The sequence below is a fragment of the Nansenia antarctica genome (genome assembly GCF_963989245.1).
Source record: "Nansenia antarctica genome assembly, chromosome: 12".
NCBI lineage: Eukaryota > Metazoa > Chordata > Actinopteri > Argentiniformes > Microstomatidae > Nansenia > Nansenia antarctica.
In genome coordinates, this window is record NC_137682.1 from 9,529,922 (window position 1) to 9,553,204 (window position 23,283).

The following is a 23,283-nucleotide window of genomic DNA, read 5'->3' on the forward strand; positions in this document are numbered from 1 at the left end:
AAAATAGGATTTGAGCCCACCTGATCACTGTGAGAGATGAGTTCTTACAGGAAGCGTATAGGAATGAATGAATGAATGAATGGACTTTATTGTCATTGCTACAGTACAGGTACCAAACAACGAAATTTAGGAGGGGTGGCTCCCCTGGAAGCTTCTTGAAGCTGTCATTGGAAACAATATATAATAATATATATTTAATAATAATAATTTCAGTTATCATGTTCAATACTTCTTTCCTGTGTCATTCCCCTTTATTGCACATAACATTTATTTATGGATTGGAGTGTTACAATTTCTTTAGCTGTGTAGTTTTAAAGAGTTAATAGTGTGAATGTCTGGATCAATGTCTGATTTTAATTTCATGTGAATAGCTGCAATGGAAATAATGTTGAATTAAAAATGTTTTGAAATGTGGAATACTTATTCCCCCCCACTGTATATCCTCTGATTTAGGCCAAATCCCGATTCCCTTTTCTACCCCTACGGCTCATTTTCGAGTGCCACTCGCTTTTGAGCCAAGGCGTCGGAACAGAGCCACTAGCCGTAGTGGTTGAAATCTTTCCCTATGAAATGGAACAACCCTTCAAGACCCTGATATGTCATCAGTATTGTCATAGAAAAGCCTTGACGCTCGCGATTTATTCACAACTTAAGTTTTACGCTACCAATAAAACAAGTCATCAAATAAAAAAGAACAATGCTTCATTATCAGACCATGACAGAATAACGGTGCTCTGTAGGCTATTAACCTGTGCTCCTACCCTGTGCAACAACTTCGCCGCTGATCTTTAGTTAAATTTCGGCGTCATATGCCATTAAAGGGGGGAAATAGACATGTAAAAATGCATGACTATCATGCACAAATCAGCCTTAAAATATGTAACGTTAGATAGATAACAGTGGTTTTGGTTTAAGTGCCGCTATACAGCTCAACGGGGGGAAAAGGTCTATAATGCATTGAAATGACATTAAACTAAGATAATTAGATGGTTATCATAATTGTTCAAATCTTTATTAATAAGTAAGTACAGAAAAAGTAAATGTCATTTGTGGCTGTCTTCCGCATTGCCTAGAGCAAAATCTGATTTCTGTAGATGATTCGCAATGCATGCTGGGAGCGAGGGGTATGGCTCCGAACATAGTCTGGTCATGAAAAATCTCCAAACGAAGCCGTGGATAGCCCTCCCCCTTCCCCCTACCCCTCGATGAAACATGAACTGGGACACCCCTACCCTAAACGTGAACGCGCAAAACGAAGCCGTAGGGGTGAAAACAGAGCCGTAGGGGTGAATTGGGATTGGCCCTTTCTATACTGTGGTTTACTATAGTATATACTCTAGTTTACTATATACTCTGGTTTACTATGTGGTCATTGGTGAGCTGAGACTGAGGTTGAGGCTGAGGATGGGGGAGAGAGAATATCGTTTATGTTCTCTCTCCCCCATCCTCAGCCCCAACCTCAGTCTCAGCCAGGACAATGCGTATAGAACAGCAGATGGTTAGAATAACTCCACTCTATGTTATCCGTTAAATATGGATTGAGCCAATGGTTTCTCTATAGGAGGCATCTGTTGATTGACAACGGAGATTATCAGTGTCTGTCTGTGTCCGTTTCATGTTTTTTCTTTCCACAGTTTGTTCCTCCTTTTAGCCCTTTAGCTGTTGCTAGCTTTTATTATTCGAAGGTTGTTTTAAAAGTCATGCCTGAATTCCACTGATCAAATCGGATAGTGATTTCATACGTAATACGTATACATTTGTATCCGTTTTATGATATTTTGGTCGGGGCCTAAGCCTGTTCACTCTCTCATTTGATCAGTACTGAAACTAGAGACTGAGAAGAGATGAAGGGAGGGAGTGACAGAAAGAAAGGAAGGAACACACAATGTTTTTTTTATGACATTTTCTTATTGTCTATTGAAGCTGTAGTGTTTAATGAACTGAAGTGTTGCTCCTGTGAGTCATATTGAGTTACGATATTTTACTGTTCCAGGCCACACAGCAGCAATGAGGACTGAGGATAAAAAGAACCCAGTTGTGGTCCAGATGAGCACTAAGATGAAGGAACCAGGTAGGTTGGCGTTTGACATGCTGTAGAACTCATATGTGAAACATACATACCGTATTTTCCGGACTATAAGTCGCACCCGAGTATAAGTCGCAGCAGGCCAAAAATGGGTCATGAAGAGGAAAAAACCACATATAAGTCGCACTGGACTATAAGTCGCATGGTTCAAGGGAACGGGCTTGGCGGAATCAGCGGGGAAAGAAGACCCTGTTGAGCTTGACTCTAGTCTGGCACTGTGAAGAGACATGAGAGGATTTGTAAGCCCAGGAAGGACATAATTCACGTTAAAACTTCTTCTGAAAGGTTAGAAATACTTAAATTATCGAGTGTAAAGCCAGGGCTAGCTAGCGCGTTGCTAACGAAGGTTAGCAAAATGGCGTCGCGGGAGCAAGCAAACAGGATGGAACAGCCTCTGAAAGGTAATAAATGACTTTAATATCGTGTATAACGTTCATAATAGCGTGTATAACGTTCATAATATAGTGCTTAATGTCCACATTGTCGAGTGTAACGACTATTTATCGTGTATAAGGCCATGACAAAGATAGCTTGGTGAAAAACGGAAGTAGTTAGGATGAAGGGCGGCCTACAAACAATGCAACATTGAACAGCCTCTGAAAGGTAATAAATGACTTTAATATCGTGTATAACGTTCATAATATCGTGTATAAGGTCCATAATATCATGTTTAATGTCCACATTGTCGTGTGTAATGTCCACATTGTCGAGTATAATGGCTATTCTATCGCGTATGTGGCGCTAGCGGAAGTAGCAAAATAGCCTCGCGGGGGTAACTTAGCAACATAGAACAGTCTCTGGAAGGAATAAATGACTTTAATATCGTTTATAACGTCCATAACATTGTGTATAAGGTCCATAACATCATGTTTAATGTCCACATTGTCGTGTTTAATGTCCACATTGTCAAGTATAATGGCTATTCTATCGTGTATGAGGCGCTAGCGGAAGTTACTCCTTGGTTCATGTCAGTCAGAGATTACCGTATGTCAGTTCATGTCAGTCAGAGATTATGAATTATTGATATATAAGTCGCACCTGACTATAAGTCGCAGGACCAGCCAAAGTATGAAAAAAACCGCGACTTATAGTCCGGAAAATACGGTATACAACATATACAGTGCCCTGAGTAAGTAATGGGACAGTAAAGCATTTTTTAAATTCTATACTCCAAAATCTTGGATTTGAAATCAAACGATTACTACAAGGTTAAAGAATAGATGTTTGTGTTCATATTGGTTTCACCCTTTTTTTAATACATAGTCCTCCTATTTCATGGCACCAAAAGTAATGGGACAGATTTATCAAATGTCCAAATTAAGCATTGGTTATTATATTTGGTTGACGTTCCTTTGCAAGCAATCGTCCTGAAGTCAGCGACCCGTTGACCTGCCTTGGTATCTTCTCTGGTGATGCTCTGCTAGGCCTGTACTGCAGGCGTCTTCAGTTGTTGTTTGTTTTGAGGTCTTTTTTCCTAAAATCTTATTATCAGGAAATGCAGGTTTAATTGTATTTAAATCTGAAGATTGATTTGAGCGGCTGTGGGCGCAGGAGGTAGAGTCGGCGTCTAATGGTCGGAAGGTCGGCAGATCGGCGGTTCGGGCCCCGGCTGGCCACATGTCGAAGTGTCCTTGGGCAAGACACTGAAGCCCAAATTGCTCCCAGTGAGCGGGCCGGTGCCTTGCATGGTAGCTTGCCGCCATTGGTGTGTGAATGTGAGTGTGAATGGGTGAATGAGAGGCCGTTGTAAAGCGCTTTGGATAAAGGCGCTATATAAGTCAGTCCATTTACCATTTACCATTTACTTTTTGGAACTGAAAAACTCCCCGGTCGCTATCGCAGTATGTTTTTGGTCATTGTCTTACTATGTATAATGAAGCACCATCCAATTAATTTGGAGGCATTTGTTTGTACTCGAGCAGACAAGATGTTTCTGTACACTTCAGAATACATTCGCCTGCTGCCGTCAGCAGTTACAATCATCAATTAAGACAAGTTAGCCACTTGGCCTACCAGCCCATTTGCCATTGCTGAGCTCATCAGCATTTTAATGAGGTTCCAAACTGTTTGGCAAGCCTAAGGTATCTGATAGCTTTCTTTCAGCCTAATGAACTTTCATTGACACTTCTTTGGACGTTTTGTTGACCGACATTAATAGCAGACTCCAAAGGCAAATGCAACGCCTAGAATCAATACTAGACATTAACAGCCTTCTTATTCCTGCACAAATGATGTGAGGGAACACATCTGACTTACCAATAACACCTGTCCAGACAATTGTCCCATTTACTTTTGGTGCCCTGAAATATAGCCCATTGGGGGAATATGCATAAAAAAGTATTGTCATTTGTAATGTACACAAATACCATAAAATAAAAACGGACTATCTGTACTTTAACCTCATAGTAATGGTTTGACTTCAAATCCAAACTTTTGAGTATGGAGCAAGAAGAATAAACAAGAAAATGCTTCACTGTCACACTACTTAAACAGGGCACTCTAAAATGTGACATACAGTATATCTCCTATAACAACCTGCCACTGAATATAGTGAAGGTACAGTTATGCAGTACAGTTCCATAAAACATTGTCAATGTTAACTGTTAATGTAAACCATGTTAAAACTAGCTACTATAGATTGTGTAAGGACACATATTTATGAACGACAAAATGCGGTTGAAGGTTTGCTAGACATATTAGAACAGTCCTCCTTCCTGCAGCGTACGTCACAGTAGATGTTTGAGCAGTCCTCCTCTCCCCCTGCAGAGTTCCAGAGGACCTACACTCAGGACGGAGTGTGTTTGACCGAGTCAGGCCTGTGCCAGCTCCAGAGCTTGGCAGTGCCCACGTCTCCGCGCAGGAGATCCAAACCAAAACTAAAGCTGAAGATAATCAACCAGAACAGCGTGTCAGTGCTGCAGACCCCACCAGACCTCCTCCCAGACCCCCAGTCTGAGATGTCCCGGGGGGAGGGGGACCTGGAAGCGGACATGATGGACTCCAGTCCTGAACGCGAGCCTGCGGACGTCACCAAGGGGACCGATGTCGCCAGTGGCAAGAGGAAGAGGAAACCGTACCGTCCTGGTAAGAGAATTTGTTAGTAGCAGATGGAGGGGTGCAGGAAAAAAGAAAAAGAAAAGCATGATGGTACCAACCTTATCTGGGTGGACAGCTCCAGTGGAGGGTGAAATGGCACTACTCTACACTCTCCAGCAATCTAAAGCCCCCCAGACTGACCAAGAGGTTCCCAGAATCAGGATGCTGGTGCTGAGAGAAGTCTCTTCAATACGCCTAGAAATGGCCTGACCCATTTGCCTATCTTAGCTTCCACTGACTAATACTGTGTCTGATCACTCCCCCACCTCCTCCTCACCTGTCCTCTGTCCTGGCTCCCCAGGTATCGGGGGGTTTATGGTCCGTCAGAGAGGCCGGACAGGACAAGGAAATGCCAAAATATCCCTCTGCAGAAATGATTCTTCAGGGTCATTAGCAGAGAACCTACTTGGCAAAGAGGAAGGTAAGGCACTCAATGCCTTTGGTCTGCCCTCCTGCTGGATAAATGCTCCCTAGTCCAAAGCGGTGTTCTCACAACCCTGAACACCAGTCATGAATGTCAACTAGTATGTTATTTTAGGTCATGTGACCCTTTTGTCGGTCTGTCGTAGTTTGTAAGGAGACGGAGAGCGGAGCTGCGGAAGAGACGCCAGCGTTGCCTGAACGTCTGGAGAAGGTCAAGAAGAGGTACAGGAAGAAAAAGACTCAGCTGGAGGAAGCCTTCCCTTCATACCTACAGGTCAGTCTCAGTGTCTTTCATACCTACAGTCTCAGTTACATAGAAGGACGCTTTAGCCTCTGTCAGTTATTCGTCTACAGTGTTGACATTGATTCCCAGTAGGAAAGTTGTTGAAAAGGTTCCAGGTTTACTGGCAACTGAAATTAAAGGGGACGTTTACCCGAAATCCATTTCCATGTGTATTTCTGGTCAATCAATTCTGAACTGTCATCATTTCGCGTGCAGCTGCATCATAGCTATCAAAACGCAAGGTCTGTGTTTCATAACGGGTTAAAATACGTCAAAGGAGAATCTTTGCACTCTGAGCCTGCTCTACTATGCCAGTGATTCCAAGAGAGCAGCATAGCTCTTGTGCTGTTCAACAGAAGGACCTTGCGTTGGAGGTAGAGGAGAATCTTGGGAGTTGTCGGAATTTAATCAAATGGGCAATTTGCAACATCAGGACTGATGAGGGCATTCAAAGCGAGGTATCTTGACTCGAGTTTAATTATGAAAACAACAAATCCACTGGATTACTGGTTAAAATTCCACTGTGTGCGTGCGTGTGTGCGTGAGCCTATGCCCTTTCCGTGCCACGACAGGTCTTTAAAAACCCAACATGCTTAGCAACCATGGGAGCAGCCATGCGTTAAATACAGCAGCTGTCACTTTGGGCTTTCTTGTTCCGCTACTCTTCAAGTTAACTTCAATGTCCTCACCAGAGGAGCGACTCTCATTAATTATTGAAGTCCCAGGCAGCAGCGCATTAGGCTTTTAATGTTTCACCCCAGCAGGATGCAGCCTCAGCTCTGCAGCCGCCAGGCATGTGGGACGTGCTAGAAACTTATTACAGTAAAGGTTGCACAATTATGCTGGAGAACTTCATGTAATTTCTGTTTTATCCTTCCAATTAAAAGTCACTTAACATTTTGTATTTTCATGTCATGTCGGAAAAGGGTTCGAAAATATGATGTCAAGATAGTGTCGGCCTGTTTAATGGTAATACGGTAATCCACGAGATCTAAAAATGCCCATGGTGTGCTTTTATGCTTCTATGCTTTTATGCATTATGTAACTCTTTCGCTGCCCTGGTCCCTGAAATGATGAACATTTTAGACAGCCCTGGGCATTAGAGTTCTATTGTTTTAACCCTGTGTTGTGTGCTGACATTTACCCTGTGTTACCTGTGTGTTGTCCCTATAGGAAGCCTTCTTTGGCAAGCAGCTGCTGGATCAGAGCAAGCAAAGGCAGCCGGTGGGGACGGGGACGCGGCTTGAAACTGCAGGGTTTTGTGGTGACCGCCAGGGGAAGCAGACACTCGCCACCCCCCCCAGCGCCAGCCTCTTAGACCCCTCGTCTGACCCGCTGCTCAGCGCCACCACAGCCACGCCCGTCTCTAAAACTAGAGGCCTGAGTACGTTCACACCTCGCTCCACCTCCTCTTCATGACCTTCATGTCTTGGGTTATCTTAATTATCTCTGTCTACCCTCTCTGTCTCTATCATTCATAGACACTCTATCCTATTCTCTTGTTTGGTCTGACCTCTTTCTCTTTAGTTCTCTCTGTCTCTCTGTTCTCCTTTCTTGTTTGTGAGAGTGTTGAGTGTGGTCTCCCCTTAGTCACAAACAGGAAAGAAGAGAACAGAGAGGACTAAAGAGAAAGAGGCCAGCGCAAACAAGAGAATAGTATAGTGTCTATGAAGGATGGAGACAGAGAGGGTAGACAGAGATAATTAAGACAGAGATAATTAAGATAACTAAGACATGAAGAGGCGACAAAGAAAATGGCGGGGGAGAGGGTGAGCGAGATAAAGAAATGCATCTCTCTCACAATCTCCCCCGCCACTTTCTCTGTCGCCTCCTCTAACCCTTTATCTTTCTCTCTATCTAACACACACACACATACACTCAAAAATAAAGACTATACTTGCTGTGACTTACTCTCACAACTGTACAGGACAGTCATCAACTACTGCACCCACCTTTTATAGAATACCTTATGTATTAAACAGATCTTTTTTGTTTTCTCTGCGCTGTGCCAATAACGGTCCATAAAAGAAAGCTTCACACAGCAGAGTTCATGCTTTCAATTGATCTGATACTGATGGGTGCAGGCGAAGAGAGCATGACAGAGCAGAGGCACAACAGAAACATTTAATAGAACAGGTGCTGCTGCTTTGCCTCTCTGGCTAGAGCGGAGGGAGGGAGAGGGAGGGAGACACACAGCCATGCGAGACTATATCTAAAAGAAATAATACCCAGTTCTATCGCAGCAAATGCTAGCCTAGTCCGGCCCGGATCAAGTCCAAATAATCAGGCTCGGTTAGAGATGAAAACTATAGTAGTTGGCTGTTGTTCAATCGCGGGATTTAAATCAGTGAATGACGATGGTATTTACTGAGCAAGGGGATGGCAGTGTAGCATCCTTAACATTAGCAGAGTAAATCCAGAGTTCTATAATTTCTAGTTGGGCACTTAACATGTTCAGTGAATGAGGGAAGAACAGAGGACAGGGCGCAATGATTAAAGCCACCAAATATCGTGACAAAATCATGTTTATGTCAGGAGCTGGCTGTTGACTGTACGGACTGTCGCCAGCTTCCTTGGCATCGGCGGGAGATGTCCACCGCCAGCATAATCAGACTTAAGCCAAGTTACGAAAAGAACTGTGTTGTCAAAGGTCTCTCTGTGTCTCTGTGTCTCTGTGAGCTCACCCATCGTATTAGGTAGGGACTTAACATTAATGATCAATGGTATAAAGGATTTGCAAGCCCTGGCCTTCAGCCACTGCCTCAATCCGCCTTTTCTGCTTCATCTCCGGGGGATTATCCAACATTGCAGCCAGAACATAAAAAGTGCTGATAAGAACACGATATTGCTTAGGATCGAAGCACATCCGTATTTGCACGTTTTAAAGGGCTTGCAAAAGCGAAGGTCCACCAGCCTCCCTTGATGTATATCTATGAGCTATGAGCAGTTCAGAGACTTGTCTTTGTCCTCTACATCTCCAGGCAGCTCTGAGGATCCTTTATTGGACCTTTCGGATGTCCTGCGTACGGACGCCGATCTCCTGGGAATGCTGTCTGACGAGCTGGGGAAGCCGGGGAACGATCCAGGTAGAACCACAGTTCTCCACTCTTTCATCTCGCTGCCTTTTATTCTTCTCTCTTCTGTCAGGCTGCCTCTGAAATATCTGAGGCTGCCCCACACTTAGTCTCAAATACACTTCCTCTGTCACTGTAGTCAAATCAAAGTGTATTTTTCATGTGCACACAGGATACAGGAACTAAACGTACAATGAAATGCTTTTAAAGAGCTACCTCTCAACAGTGCAGTGAAATATAAGTATAGTGCACTACCGTACCTGCAGCACTAGTAGTATCCTCCTAACCGTAATAATACAACACACTATAACCGCATGTGTTTTCACAGCCGGTCGGGACATTGGCCCCACCCCCATCGTGCCCGTCCTTGACGTCAAGGAGGAGCCTCTTGACGTCATGATCCTGAATCCAGAATTGGACAAGATGGTGGCCGACGGTGAGACTATACAGACGTCTTAGTGTGGTTGCAGATGTGTGTGGGATTTATCCAACGCCTATGACTGTCGTTGTCATGTCTTACAGATCTGGAGTCTCAACGTATGATTGGCTCAGGTCTATTTGGACATTGTCTCTTATGACCGAAAGAAACGACTACCGGTAGTCATAACCGTTAGTGAAAAAGTAGAGGACTCACAGTCTCTGAAAACAAATTATAATGTTATTGTGCAAGGTTTCACTCGCAGACTTTGTCAGGAATTGCACACTGGAAACGGTTGACATGAAGCCAAACCCTACTTTGGTTTTATTTGAGATTGTGCACAGTTGTTAAACCTTTCATTACTATACAATCCCCATATATTGTTGACTGAAGGTTGAACATTTTTAGGGCCGAACCTCACTCTCCTTTAACGGTTATAAAATGACAGCCATGTAATTCTCACATGTATGTTTTTCAGGTGCCATTCTCAGTAAACTCTACAAGATTCCAGGTTTGTGAGCAATAACTCTTACTCTTATTCTTAGAGAGTGAGGGGAGGCTGATGGAGGTAGAAAAACCGAGGATGGGCTCATCGTAATGCATGGAATTGGAATAAGGAATGTTACAATGAGCCTGTCGTCCGGTTTCTACCTCCACCAGCCTCCCCTGAGTGAAAGTCTGATTATCATTGTGTCAGAGACTCTACAGTGAGATTCAGGTATACACATTGGAACTGGTTGGTGGTAGCTTATGTGCATTAAGACTCTCATTATGTACTACTGCCCCCTACAGAGCTGGAGGGGAAGGACGTGGAGGATCTCTTTACTGCAGTCCTGAGCCCGAGCGCCAGTCAGCCTCTACAACTACCTCACACCCAAACACCCAACCCTGGACCCCTCCCGCACCCTGGTAGGTACCAGACACCCGTGCCATGCCCCTCCCACACCCAGTCACCATGGCACATCTTGATACTCACACAATCTTAGCATATTATATATTGTCTGTGCATGGTTATGCCTGTGGTTTCCTAACCTCTCTTTCCTCTGACGTATCATGTGTGTATCTCTTTGTGACTGTGCGCTTTCTGTACTCTGTAGGAGGCAGAGTGCTGTTTCCACGCATGCCAATGATCAACGGCCTGATGGGATCCAACATCCAACACTTTACTTCAACTCCCATGATACCCGGCGCAGGCCCCTGTCGCCCTGGCGTCTTCTCACCCCTCCACAGAATGCCGTTCCCAGAGAACATGAGGTAAGAGTTGATGATTGTTATGACCTTGGCTCAAAAGCCACAACAAAAGGGAGACGCACCACAGTTTTAAAGTATAACAAAAGTATTTATTGACTCAACTGTATAACACAACAGAACTACTAACTAAATAAAAGAATGTACTATGAGGTGTGAACGTAAGTGATCAGTGGTGATGGATGTTGGATAGGTGGGTGGATGGGTGTTGAAAGGTGCTAAAAGCAAACTTCATTAACCTAACATAATCCAAACAAAGGATACCTGTATCCATATATGTTATGGCCACGATGCACCAGGCCCAGGTGCACCGAATTCAAGATAGGTTAGATGCAGGATAGATTAGAACGAAACACTCGACTCCCAGTGCACACCACTAGAGGGCACCACAGGGGCCATCACGATGATGATGATGCATTGTGTTTATTGTTTATTGCTTCGAGGTTCAACTATGTTATGTTGTGGGGTGCCTATTATCTGTCATGGGTGTGAGGCTATTGCTGATGAGATGAACACGTGGAGTTCTGTTTCCTCCTCCCCTTAGGGACAGGAAGTCTAGCCAGATGGGAGGCGATGTGATTGGACCGGAGAGCGCCCCTAGTCCGGCCCCTGTCATGGAGGCGGAGGTGTCAGACAGCATGTCCAACGCTCAGAAGAGCACATTGAAGTGGGAGAAGGAGGAGACGCTAGGCGATATGGCAACTGTAGCACCCGTCCTCTACACCAACGTCAACTTCCCCACCCTCCCAACTGACTTCCCAGGTACACACACACACACACACACACACACACACACACACACACACACCAAAAAACAATGGGGGTAACCAGTCACTTATTTATGTCCACAAACCTTTGGGTTAAGGTATGTAACCCTGGTTCTCTGAAGGAGATGAGGGAGTAGGGATCTAATGATGCACTCAACTCACGCTTCCATACGATTCATGATACTGGGTTCAACATACGATTTATTCTCACAATTCGGTTTTTTAACAAAATTAGATTGCAGACAAATTATGACAGAAAAATCTTATTTTATTTATTTCTCAGACAAAAACTACAAAATACTGAATTTTCTTATTTGTACCTCTTCATAACCAACAAAATAAGGAGTTATTATACTGTATTGTTTATTTTTGTTGACATATGCTATGTGGTAGTACGGTAGTAGGAGAGCATATCCCATAGTGAGATGTTGACCCGAAATTATATTATTTTATTTTTTTGTAAAGAACATTTATGTCCATGAGTCCTAGGCTGTTCAATAGTGTTAATCAATCACTTACTGTCTCACCTTTCTGCATGTTTGCCAAATGAGGAAGACTTCATCTAACATTCATCTAATGTTGTTTTCTCTCTCAGACTGGTCTACCAGAGTGAAACAAATCTCCAAACTGTGGAGGAAAGCTAGTTCTCAGGACAGGGCACCGTATGTGGTAGGTTACTGTTTCTGTCCACTATATTGAGTTCTATACTCATGTTTACAGTGTGCAACAAAAAAAAGATTTTCAAAGTGCATACAGTTGATTGGAACACACAAAGAAACACAAGTGTAGAGATGTGTTTTTAAAGTATGAACCAAGTACGAACAGTCCCATCTCTTCCAGCAAAAGGCGCGTGACAACCGTGCAGCGCTTCGTATCAACAAGGTTCAGATGTCGAACGACTCGCTGAAGAGACACCACCAGCCTGATCCCTACAGCCCCAGTGACGCCATGGAGACGGATCTGATGTTCAATGACCCGCTGAAGCCCAAGGAGTCTGAACACGAACAGGAGTGGAAGTTCAGACAGGTGTGTGTGTGTGTGTGTGCGTGTGTGCGTGCGTGCGTGCGTGCGTGCGTGCGTGCGTGTGTGCGTGTGTGTCTGTGTGTCTGTGTGTCTGTGTGTCTGTGTGTCTGTGTGTCTGTGTGTCTGTGTGTGTGCGTGTGTGTGTGTGTGTGTGTGTGGGTCTGTGTGTGTGTGTGTGTGTGTGTGTGTGTCTGTGTGTCTGTGTGTCTGTGTGTCTGTGTGTGTGCGTGTGTGTGTGTGTGTGTGTGGGTCTGTGTGTGTGTGTGTGTGTGTGTGTGTGTGTGTGTGTGTGTCTGTGTGTCTGTGTGTGTGCGTGTGTGTGTGTGTGTGTGTGGGTCTGTGTGTGTGGGTCTGTGTGTCTGTCTGTGTGTGATGGGAGGGTATTGTGTCTTTTAAAAAGGCGGTAGACTAAAGCATGGGCACTGCTGCGGGTTTCTCAACCACCATTCCAAGCATCAGTGTTGCTTGATTTGGCATTTCTCTCTTATATGTGTCTTAATTGAACTACACTCTACAGTGGATTTAATGATTCTTTGGCATTCAGGCTTTATCAAAATAGAACATCATATTTTCTATAGTGTTTTTTTTCTTCTTCTTTTTTTTACTGCAGGCATGTGTAGCATGTACAATATTTATAAGTAAATATACTTAAATAGTATTTTAAGTAGCTTTTAGCCTTACAGGTTGAGAAACCCGGTGTGTGTATGGGTGTGCGTGTGTGCATGCGTGTGCGTGTGTGTGTGTGTGTGTGTGTGTACTGGCATCTCACACCACCATAGTGATCATAGCTCTGCATGTCAGGGGGAGGGAGGGAGAGAGAGATTGACTTTAACCGTGGGGCATGAACACCAGTTTGATATTTTTACATGTGCATGGTTGAGTGAGTTCATTGTTAACCAATACATATGGCGTTCTGATCATACAGTCTACTAATTGTGAATTTGCATTGAAAAGGGAGAGTTAAATCAGACGTGGGAACCCGGTAAGAGGCGACAGGAACAGGTCCCAAAAAGCAAAGCCCTAAAATCAACCAATAAAGACGTCCTATTTGGACATACCACCCAGGCACCTATAGCAGCAGGAGGAGTGTCTCTGGTAAGATCCATGGGCAAAGGCACCGTTCTGGCACTCGGCTGCTAACAACCTCGAATCAATGATGTAAAAAGGAACAGAGAATAGCCAGTGTGAATGGAGAAGGTTATTTCTGTTTTATCAGACACCACTGTGTTACCACTGAAAGACAGTTGTAGGGAGAATAACTGGTTATATCTGTCCTGCTATACCTGCTGAAACAGTCACAGCCTCCAACAGCTTTATTCCATTCACCATGTTATTACCATGTTATTACATTACTACACCTGCATGGCTGAACCACAGATGCTACACCACTCATACTGAAACAGCAGCACTGTGTTTTTGTGAGTAAGGGAGAGAGAGCATTCTTAGAACCATATCATCATAATATTACTAATTCACTGGCTCCCAAAAGACTTCCTTAACTTAAGTGTTTCCTCTCTTGTTTCCATGGCAGCAAATGAGGCAGAAGAGCAAGGTGCAGGCGAAGATAGACGCCACTGAAAAGCTGGAGCAGGTGAAAAGTGAGCAGCAACAGCTCCAGCAGCAGCAACAACAACAACAACCACAACAACAACAGCAACAGACACAACAGCTGTTTATTGCCCAGTCAGATGGAGATCCGACCAATAGGGGTAGTCCGATGACCCCTCAATCCAACAAGGCAGGACACGCCTCTCCTCTGCAGCCTACGACATGTAAGGCAGCTGACGACGTGTTCCTGAGACCCCAACTTCCACCTCCGTCCTCCGCCTCCAGGACCCCCACCCACGACACTTCCTATCCCCAACAGGGCCAGTTGTCTTCCCAGCAGCTTCAACAGGACCAGTCCTCCCTATCCTCCCCACCCCAGTGCCCCCAGTCCCCTCAGATGTTTTCCCCGGGTACCTCCAGCTCACGGTCGTCCTCACCCTGGGACCCGTACACCAAGATAATGGAGACCCCGAGACCTTCCCCCGGAGGATCCACTACACCCAGACGGAGCTCTCTGTCGGAGGCGCAGGACTCGGGGAGGCCGTCCCCGGCCCACGAGGCTTACGGCTCGCCCACCTCTGCCATCGCTGACCTCTACGCTAACGCCCCAGACACCCCCCGGCCTTCCGAGGGTTTCGGCACCCCCACGGGCCCCCCTAGGGCTGGAGGCAGGGCTCAACAGCAGCAGCAGGGGAGGGGCATGATGAGCCCCCCCTCAGGAGGAGAGGCGATAGCCAGGATCGGGGGCCAGAGAGCAGAGCTCTACCAGAGGATGTCAAACAGCAACATTGTCTTGTCTGACCCCTACTCCAGACCCCAGCTTACTCCTATTCCCGGATCTTGCTCTGGCTCCGTCCCCGTGTTCAGAGCCCCGATGCCCCCCCCTCAGTCCCAGCACGAAGGCTTCTCCCAAGGTCAACAGGCTGACCCTCACCGAGTGGTCACGGCTGAGGGGTTCGTCGGCAGTGAGACCAGGATGATGCGCCCCTCGCAGGAGAGCTCGTTCTGCCAGCCTACGCAATCAATGATGAGACCTCCTCACAGGAATCCTTATGCCCCAGCCCCACCCACCTCCAGACCAGACTACCCTCTGCAGATGTCTGACCCCTACTACCAACCTCCAGCCTCCCCCAGACTTCCTGACCCCCACACCCACCTCCCAGGCAACCCTAGACCTCCCTCGGATAGCCACGTTCAGCCTCCTGGTCCTGCCAGGCCTCACTTAGACCCCTCCTACCTGCAGACCACATCCAGTCCTCATCTTGAGCAGGTTTCCCAGAAGCAGCACTCAGTCAATCCATCTCACTCCCTGGATCCATATGCATCCATGCCCGGAACCCCCAGTTCGGCACAGAGCGACAGGTTCCCCAAGTCCCCCATCAGTCAGAGGAACTTAGATCCTTACGCACAACCACCAGGTACCCCTCGACCCTCCCCTGACCCCTACGCCCAACCACCTGGTACCCCGCAACCCTCTCTTGACCCCTACGCTAAACCTCCAGGAACTCCTCGACCCTCCGTTGACCCCTACGCCCAACCTCCTGGTACCCCGCAACCGCCCCAAGACCCCTACGCCAAACCTCCAGGAACTCCTCGACCCTCCATTGACCCCTACGCCCAACCTCCAGGGACCCCCAGACCAGCCCTGAGGGACCCATACCTCCAGTCTCTAGACACACCGCGGTCAGTGACGGGCCCAGACACGCCACGACCAGGAGGTGGCCTAGAGGTCTTTACCCCCCCAGGCTCTAGGCTGTCACCCATGGCCCCCCAGTCTGTTGATCTCTTCTCCCACCAGTCTCCAGGCAGGTTTCAGGACACGTTAGCCCATCCACCTGTGCCAGGATCTCAGACCTTGAAGCATTCTGGGATGTCAATGGAAGGCCTCTGCCTGCCACAGTCTAATCAGGCCAATCACACTCCATGTCACGACCCCTTAGAGAACGGTCAAATGCCCCCTGGCCCCCAGACGGCAGAGAGAGCAAGTCACGATGTTAGTCAGTCGACCAGCCACACTCACCTGGGAGACATTGAAGAGAGGCTCAGACAGGTACGTCCAGTTGATTCTGTACAATAACATCTCTACTCATTGGCTTGGATTTTTTATAAGGCCTTTCTCAAAGGATGTTCCACCATTTTTTAAATGTTTTTCTCCTGTTGATGATAATCGTTGAAGTTACTGCTCAAAACTATGACCCAGGAGTTATTAGAGGAGTTATTAGATTAGTAATCCATTTTGTGCACAAGCCTGGCGATGAGGTTACTTACTAATCCGTTATCTTTACTAACGTGAATAATGGCTATCAAGCTCGTGTTAATAATAATGCATATCATCCCTTGTCTTTCAGCGGCAGAGACTACGGCAGCTGATCCTAAGGCAGCAGCAACAGAAGAGCGCCATCCGTCAGGAGAAAGGCCTGCAGGATAGCCTAGCCGCTGCCCCGAGAAAGCCTCATCAGTGGTCACAGGATGACTCCGTCCCCCAGGCCAACATGTTTGGCAGACCCCCACCCCCTTACCCAGGAACAATCAGGGCGGGCATACCTCCACATGGCCTTGGGGGGCAACGGTTCCCTGGGACGTTCTTAGCTGACCAGAGAATGACCTTCCTCGGAGACCAACAAGGAACTTTCCCGGGAGACCTGCGGGCAACGTTCCCCGACAAGGCTCAGTTTAGCAGACCCCAGTTTCCTAGGGACATGGAAAGCATGGGAGGTATGGCCATGAGACCACAAGGCCTGAGGTGAGTTGAGTGAGAGCAGATTTCACTGTACCCTAGTAACCCTCAGAGGCTTGGGTAAATAGATTTTACTCCAATTACTCCATTGTAACTGTCTTTGTAATTGTTAGCTTTTTGGAGCCGTCGCTACTCTTGTAATGATTGGGTTTGTGAAATATGTCATAATCTCCATTATGAATGAAGTTTGTTTGTTTATGTTTTGGTTTAATGTCATCCTCTTGTCAGGTTGGGAATTCCTCCTGGAACACCAGGGAACCTGCAGGTCCATGACCAGCTCCTAAGACCGCCCCACCAGACACTAGGAGGGCCTCCTCCCCAGATGAGAAGGCCCCTTTCAGTTGACAACCACCCCCAGATGGGTATCCCCCAGCACTTCCCTCCACGAGGCCTCCACATGCAGCAGCCTAACATTATGGGGCCCTTCATTGAGCTCCACCACAGGGCCCCTGAGAACAGGATTAGGCTTTTGGGACCCCCACCCATGGACTCATCCAGCCAGCTTCAGAGACCCCAGCAGGCCTTTCTAGGGGGACTGGGGCAGGAGAACCATGAAACCAGGGTGATGGAGCCCACACTGGGCAGGCCCCCCCAGCCAGCTGGCATTCACATGCAAACGTCAGCTAGCCTGGAGAACATGCATCAGCAGACTGACGTTACCATGAATACAGAGCACCCTCCTCTCTCCAGGTCTCTCAGCACAGCACCACCGGGGATGATTCTACCTGGGTCCAGCCTGGGTCAGAGAGAGATTAACCTACTTCCATCTGGCCCGGATCAGAGAGACGAGACCCCGATAGCCAGTAGAGACAGGATAGAGGAGCACCACCTGGACACAGAGGACTCTGCCGTGAAAGATCTCGAAGATGTCGAGGTGAAAGACCTGGTCGATCTGAACCTGGCCCTGGACCCTGACGACGGGAAAGAAGATCTGGACCTCGGAGCCAACGACCTTCACCTGGACGACTTCCTCATGTCTGGCCAGTTTGACCTGATCGCCTACACAGACCCAGAGCTCAACCTGGACGACAAGAAAGACCTATTCAATGAGGAACTGGAGCTGGGTGAGCCCATAGAGGACCCTAACCCTGACCACCAGCATAGAGAGACCTTAGACTTTCAGGGTGAACAAGTAGAGAGGAGGACTACCGGCAGTGAGGGTACAGCCTTCTCCAGAACCCTCGAGAGTTATGACACCTTGCAGACACACAGTCAAATCAAACAGGAGGCTGTGGACGTGTCGAGAATAGAGGAGACGGTTAAAGCTGAGTTTAGGGAGGACTGTTTGGTCCAACAGGAACTGTCTCTCAGCAGAACCATCGCCAACCGGGGGGGTGCTGAAGGGGTCCCAGGCCTGGATGTAATCCCCAGCCAGCCTAGTGAGGGGTGCAGAGGGAACCCCTTTCTAGTCCAGAGTGGGGGGGCTCCTTTACGAAACCCAAATCTTCAGCCAGGGGAGAACCAACTGGCCCATAGCTTCGTTGCCTCAGAAGTACCTACCCATAGGCTGCCTACTGCCAATCAGCAAAACGCCCAGCTTGTTCCACAGCAGCACCACGGTCTGATCGTTCCCCCTCAGCAGCAGGCCCAACAGTCTTTATTCACCCAAGGGCAGATGGGTCAGCAGGTTCTCTCCCAGGGCCAGTTGGGTCAGCCCAGCCTCCAGGATAACAGCCTCGTTCGGCCAATGCTGCTGGAAGATCAGCCTCTCCTACTGCAGGACCTGCTGGACCAGGAGAGGCAGGAGCAGCTGCAGCAAAGACATATGCAAGCCATGATTCGACAGCGCTCCAGTGACACATTCTTCCCCAACATGGGTAAGGGAACTGTAGGGATGCAAGCTAGTGTTGACCTTTCAGTGAAATTCACCGTTTTTTAATCCAAAGTAGGTATTCACGTGATTTGTGGAGTGAACATTTTGGTAAAAACTTTAGAGTAGAACTTTTCTCCATGTTTCTCTCAAAGTGCACGAGAAAGAATGAAAGAATAGTGTCAAAAGAAGAAGGGAAAAAAATGTCAGAAGAAAGCTGCTTTCGAGATGATTAGGTTAGGCTATCCAGAACATATTAAAGGTACTTTGGTATTTCTAGATTATATGATTTAAGAGCAGTAGCAGTTAACATCTGCCTTTGTAAGTCAATGGGCATTCAAAGTCTTTGGTATTTGTGTACTCTCTCCCATGAGGCCTGGCTAAAATAGCACTAAATAACTTCGGCTCCCAGTCTTTCTTCTCACCTTGTTCGGAAAGCCTGGGGGAGGTTAGACGCACAGAGTTGTTACAGAGGGGTGGAGACCCGTAACATGCTTGCCACGCTACCAACCAGTCAATCGGCAGCTCAAAATGGCACACAGCCAATCATTTTCACTGTGTTCCAACAACCAAATTGTCATTTCAGGAAAATGTAACCTCTTGCTAGCGGAGAATGTTTTCGGTAATTAATGGGAAACACTGCACTTCACCAATGACAATTTTCAAAAATAGCCAAGTAATGTTAGCTAAACAGTGTGATTTGGAGGACTTCATTTGCATGGACACAGCTTCTTGATGATAAATGTTCTAATGTTTAAGCTATAAGCATTTCAAGTTAGGGGGTAGTGGTGGTCTAGTGGATAGTGAGTTGGACTTGTGATCGGAAGGTTGTGAGTTCAAATCCCGCCTGAAGCCACACCACTACTAGTGTGCCCTTGGGTAAGGCACTTAGCCCTCAGTTACTCCAGGGGGAATGTCCCTGTAATTCGTAATTGTAAGTCGCTTTGGAGCAAAGCGTCTGCTAAATGGCGAAATTATTAAATTAAATTAAGTTCATCTAGGGAGTGCTACAGGCTCCAAAAGGCCAAGCTAAATTGACACTACATCAGGTTTTGTTCAGCATGAAATAAGTGTGCCAATTGTCATGTTCACTTTCAAAAGTTAAGTCTTTTTGAAAGATGGCAGTTTTGTAAAACAGCTTCAACCCAGATTGAACAGGTTGAATGATTTGGCTAGACATTACTGAGGCAATTTTGTTCTTGAATAGAGTTACTGAGGAGGTTCTGCTCTTGTCTTGTTCACCTGCAGACTTGGACTCAATCACTGACCCGATTATGAAGGCCAAGATGGTGGCACTGAAGGGCATCAACAAGGTCATGGCTCAGAGCACCATGGGAATGGCCCCCATGGCCCCCATCATCAACAAGAACAACAACAGGTAAACACTAAACATTAAATAAAGATTTCATGGTAAAAAAAACAAAAAATACATAATTGCACAAGGGGTACACATACTTTCAAGCATCACTGTATATATAAGGTATGGCGTGATGATGATTTTAGGGTGACTATCCCTTTAAGAAGTCAATAGGTAAAACACTCCCATCCACATGAACAGGTAACACACTCTCCCGTAGTTATCAGGTTTGCTTGTCACTCATTATGACTGTTCAATTTCATGTCTATGTAATGACTCTAAAACCATAGCCTCTGTTTGTCTGGTGTAGCGTTCAGCAGAGGGCTGCAGCCCATGTCCCCGATGCAGCTGCTCAACCTCGACATGTACTGGGACAGGTATGTACAGCATAAAGTACCTGTCTGTCTGTTTATGTTCTGGGACTAGATAGGTAGATAGGTACTTCATTGATCCCTGAATGTAGGTACGCTATCTAACACTAGCCTGTCAACGTACTGGGACAGGTAAATATATACAGTATATACATAGAAATACAGTAGTGAATACCTGTCTAATGCCTGTGCTATATGTGTATATATATATATATATTTAATTTAACCTTTATTTCACCAGAGGAACTCAGTTCTGACTCGAGGGAACTCAAGAACTAAGCTATCCTGAGATCTTGTTTGGTGATGACTAGAATCTATACTATACTAGTATAGAAATGCCTGTCAGAAAGAAGTATCTCTTTCTGATTTTTATTGAAGGGTAGACAAGACAGACATGAGTAATCATCATGAAGTATCTCTTTCTGTTGTCTTACTGTTGTTCCTGATGTGTCTCAGGATGGGAAGTTGACTCCTCAGATGGCACGGCCAACGACCCCCAATTTCGGCCCTGGATTTTTCAGTGAGTGGACAACATAACTGCACCCTAACCCCTAACATTAGGGTCGAACGTGTATTGTAACACATCAGTGTCCTAATTAAAGATGGAGTCTCCCCCCCTCTCAATGTCTGTCTCCTTCGCTTTCTCCTTATCTCCCTCTTTCTCTCTCTCTGTCACTCTTTCTTCAGACGAAGGCCAGAGGAAGCAGTACGAGGATTGGCTCCAGGAGACCCAGCAGCTCCTCCAGATGCAACAGAAGTTCTTAGAAGACCAGATCTCCGCCCACAGGAAGGCCAAGAAGGCCCTGGCGGCCAAACAAAGGACCGCTAAGAAGGCGGGGCGTCCCTTCTCCGAGGAGGACACCAAGCAGCTGAAACACTTGATGGAGCAGCAGAGTGTGGTGCAGAAGCAACTAGAACAGGTAAATGCTGCTGTGGGGAACATGGCGCGTTCCGACCTGCAGGGGGAGCCACAGGACGGTTGGTGAAGGGATGGGGGCGCAATTGGCACCGGCTGATGCCAATTGGGTCCTCATCCCTTCACCAACCGTCCTGTGGCTCCCCCTGCAGGTCGGAACGCGCCATGTTCCCCACAGCTGCTAACACGTTATAACAGTTACTGTTATTGTTTCAACCAATGATGTATGCATTTGGTTTGGTTAGCACTAATCATGATAGAGAGGTGCAGTTACTGAAACAGGTGTGTGTGTGTGTCTCTCTCTCTCTCTGTCGCTCTCTATCTCTCTCAGATTCGTAAGCAGCAAAAGGAGCATGCAGATCTGATTGAAGAGTATAGAGTCAAACAACAACAGCAGAGAAATCTCCAGCCTCCCATGGTGCCACCAGGCATGCCGGCTGTGATGCCCCCTATGGGCCAGCCTATGGGCCAGCCTATGATGGGGTCTGTGATGCCAGTGCAGCCCCGCCCTGCCCCCCTGGCCGGCATGCCCAACGTGCCAGGTTGGCACCCCAGAGGGCCCCCAGGACACATGGCAGTACCTGTTCCCAGAATGCCCATTCACATACCCCCCCACATACCCCCCCAGATGCCTCGTGCCCAACAGCTGCCCCAGACCCCACCCTCAATCATGCCAGAGGGGTTAGCCACACCAGTGGACAGTGGGCCAGAAGCTCAGGGCACTGGTGGAGGTGGCGACAGTACCACTGATGGTAGTGATGGGGTGCCTCAGGTGAACTTTGACGACAACAACCCGTTCAGTGAGGGCTTCCAGGAGAGGGAGAGGAGGGAGCGAATGAGGGAGCAGCAGGAGAGACAGAGGGTGCAGCTGATGCAGGAGGTGGAGAGACACCGGGCCCTGCAGCACAGGCTGGAGAGAGAGCAGCACGGCCTGGGGCCTGGGGTTGGGCCTGGGGTTGGGGTTGGGGTTGGAGCTGGACCTAACTCAATTGAGGATGGCCTTGTACAGATGCCTCTTTTCAACACTGATCTGCCCCCAGACCTCCTGCAGCCCTCTAGGCCTCAGCAGCAGCAGCAGCAGCCTGGGCCAGTGTACGGCCAGCAGGGTAGCAGCATGCGGCCAGGCTATGGCAATTGTCCCCCCCACCCCGGCCAGGCCTACATACAGGGAGGTGGAGGAGGGGAGGGCAGTCCCCTGCCTGGGAACCGACCTCTCCCTCCAGAGGCGAGGCCCAACATCCAGCCCAGACTCCCCATACACCAGGGTCTTCCCTCCGGTCCAGGACAGGTCCGTCCCGCTGGGCTGGCAGGCCCGGGGATGATGCTGGCTCAGGGGAGGGACTCCTCCTCCTCCCCCCTGCTGCCTCACTACCAGGGCTCCAGCCCGTCTCTCATCCAGCTCTACTCCACCATCATCCCCGAAGACAAACCAAAGAAGAACAGGAACAGGAACAGGAAAAAGAAGGACAACGAAGCCGACTCTGCCACTACTTTGACCACACCACCCCACTCTGACATCACCGCCCCGGAGCTCCACCAGTCTGCCGGCGCCACCCCTCCATGTCTGGCCCTCCCCTCTGAGCTGGAGAAGCAGCTGGCCGAGGGCCACGGGGGGGCCCAGGCGGGGGGGCACTCTAGCCTCGGCTCAGACAATCAGCGCAGCCTGGTGTTGGATCACGGTGCACACGTGATCAAGCTGGAGAGGTTGGAGGGAAGTCAGTGTCGGGGGGGTGACGGCGGGGCTTCCCTGGAGCGACATCCTGGTACGTGGGCCGGGGGAGCCATGAAGGTGGAGGAGGGGAACGAGGGATTCCCTTCACCTCTTCAAGCAGCCAGAGAGGAGGATTCTGGGAAGGAGCTACTTAAACACCTGCTGAGGAACAAGAGCACGCCCCCGCAGCATGCAAACCAGAGCCCACCCACACAACAGAGCCCACTGGCACACCAGAGACGGCCTCCCCAGCTGATGTCCAATGAAGGCCTGCGCTCAGAGGAGGACAGTAAAGCCGCTGTCAGGCCAGTAGATATGGGAAACAACATGGTGAGGAGAGGGAGGCATAGTCACACCTACTCATTCATATTCACATGTTCATACAGCCTCTCATACGTCATATACAGGAGTGGAG

At 47.7% G+C, this 23,283-nt stretch overlaps 1 protein-coding gene across 1 annotated transcript in view; it reads left to right on the top strand.

The window, feature by feature from the left end:
* The window catches only part of LOC308168838 (histone-lysine N-methyltransferase 2C-like), a 69,897-nt gene that overhangs the window by 34,966 nt on the left and 11,648 nt on the right, over positions 1–23,283 (top strand). Inside the window, exons 21-41 of the mRNA XM_080543482.1 lie at positions 1,994–2,071; positions 4,853–5,170; positions 5,484–5,603; positions 5,752–5,879; positions 7,062–7,272; positions 8,870–8,974; positions 9,291–9,398; positions 9,859–9,891; positions 10,173–10,289; positions 10,478–10,634; positions 11,173–11,390; positions 11,991–12,064; positions 12,236–12,421; positions 13,950–16,016; positions 16,315–16,709; positions 16,932–18,520; positions 19,762–19,891; positions 20,181–20,247; positions 20,698–20,761; positions 20,929–21,161; positions 21,489–23,198. Coding sequence (XP_080399608.1) covers positions 1,994–2,071; positions 4,853–5,170; positions 5,484–5,603; positions 5,752–5,879; positions 7,062–7,272; positions 8,870–8,974; positions 9,291–9,398; positions 9,859–9,891; positions 10,173–10,289; positions 10,478–10,634; positions 11,173–11,390; positions 11,991–12,064; positions 12,236–12,421; positions 13,950–16,016; positions 16,315–16,709; positions 16,932–18,520; positions 19,762–19,891; positions 20,181–20,247; positions 20,698–20,761; positions 20,929–21,161; positions 21,489–23,198 — 8,108 coding nt within the window. The remainder of the gene's footprint in view (positions 1–1,993; positions 2,072–4,852; positions 5,171–5,483; positions 5,604–5,751; positions 5,880–7,061; positions 7,273–8,869; positions 8,975–9,290; positions 9,399–9,858; positions 9,892–10,172; positions 10,290–10,477; positions 10,635–11,172; positions 11,391–11,990; positions 12,065–12,235; positions 12,422–13,949; positions 16,017–16,314; positions 16,710–16,931; positions 18,521–19,761; positions 19,892–20,180; positions 20,248–20,697; positions 20,762–20,928; positions 21,162–21,488; positions 23,199–23,283) is intronic.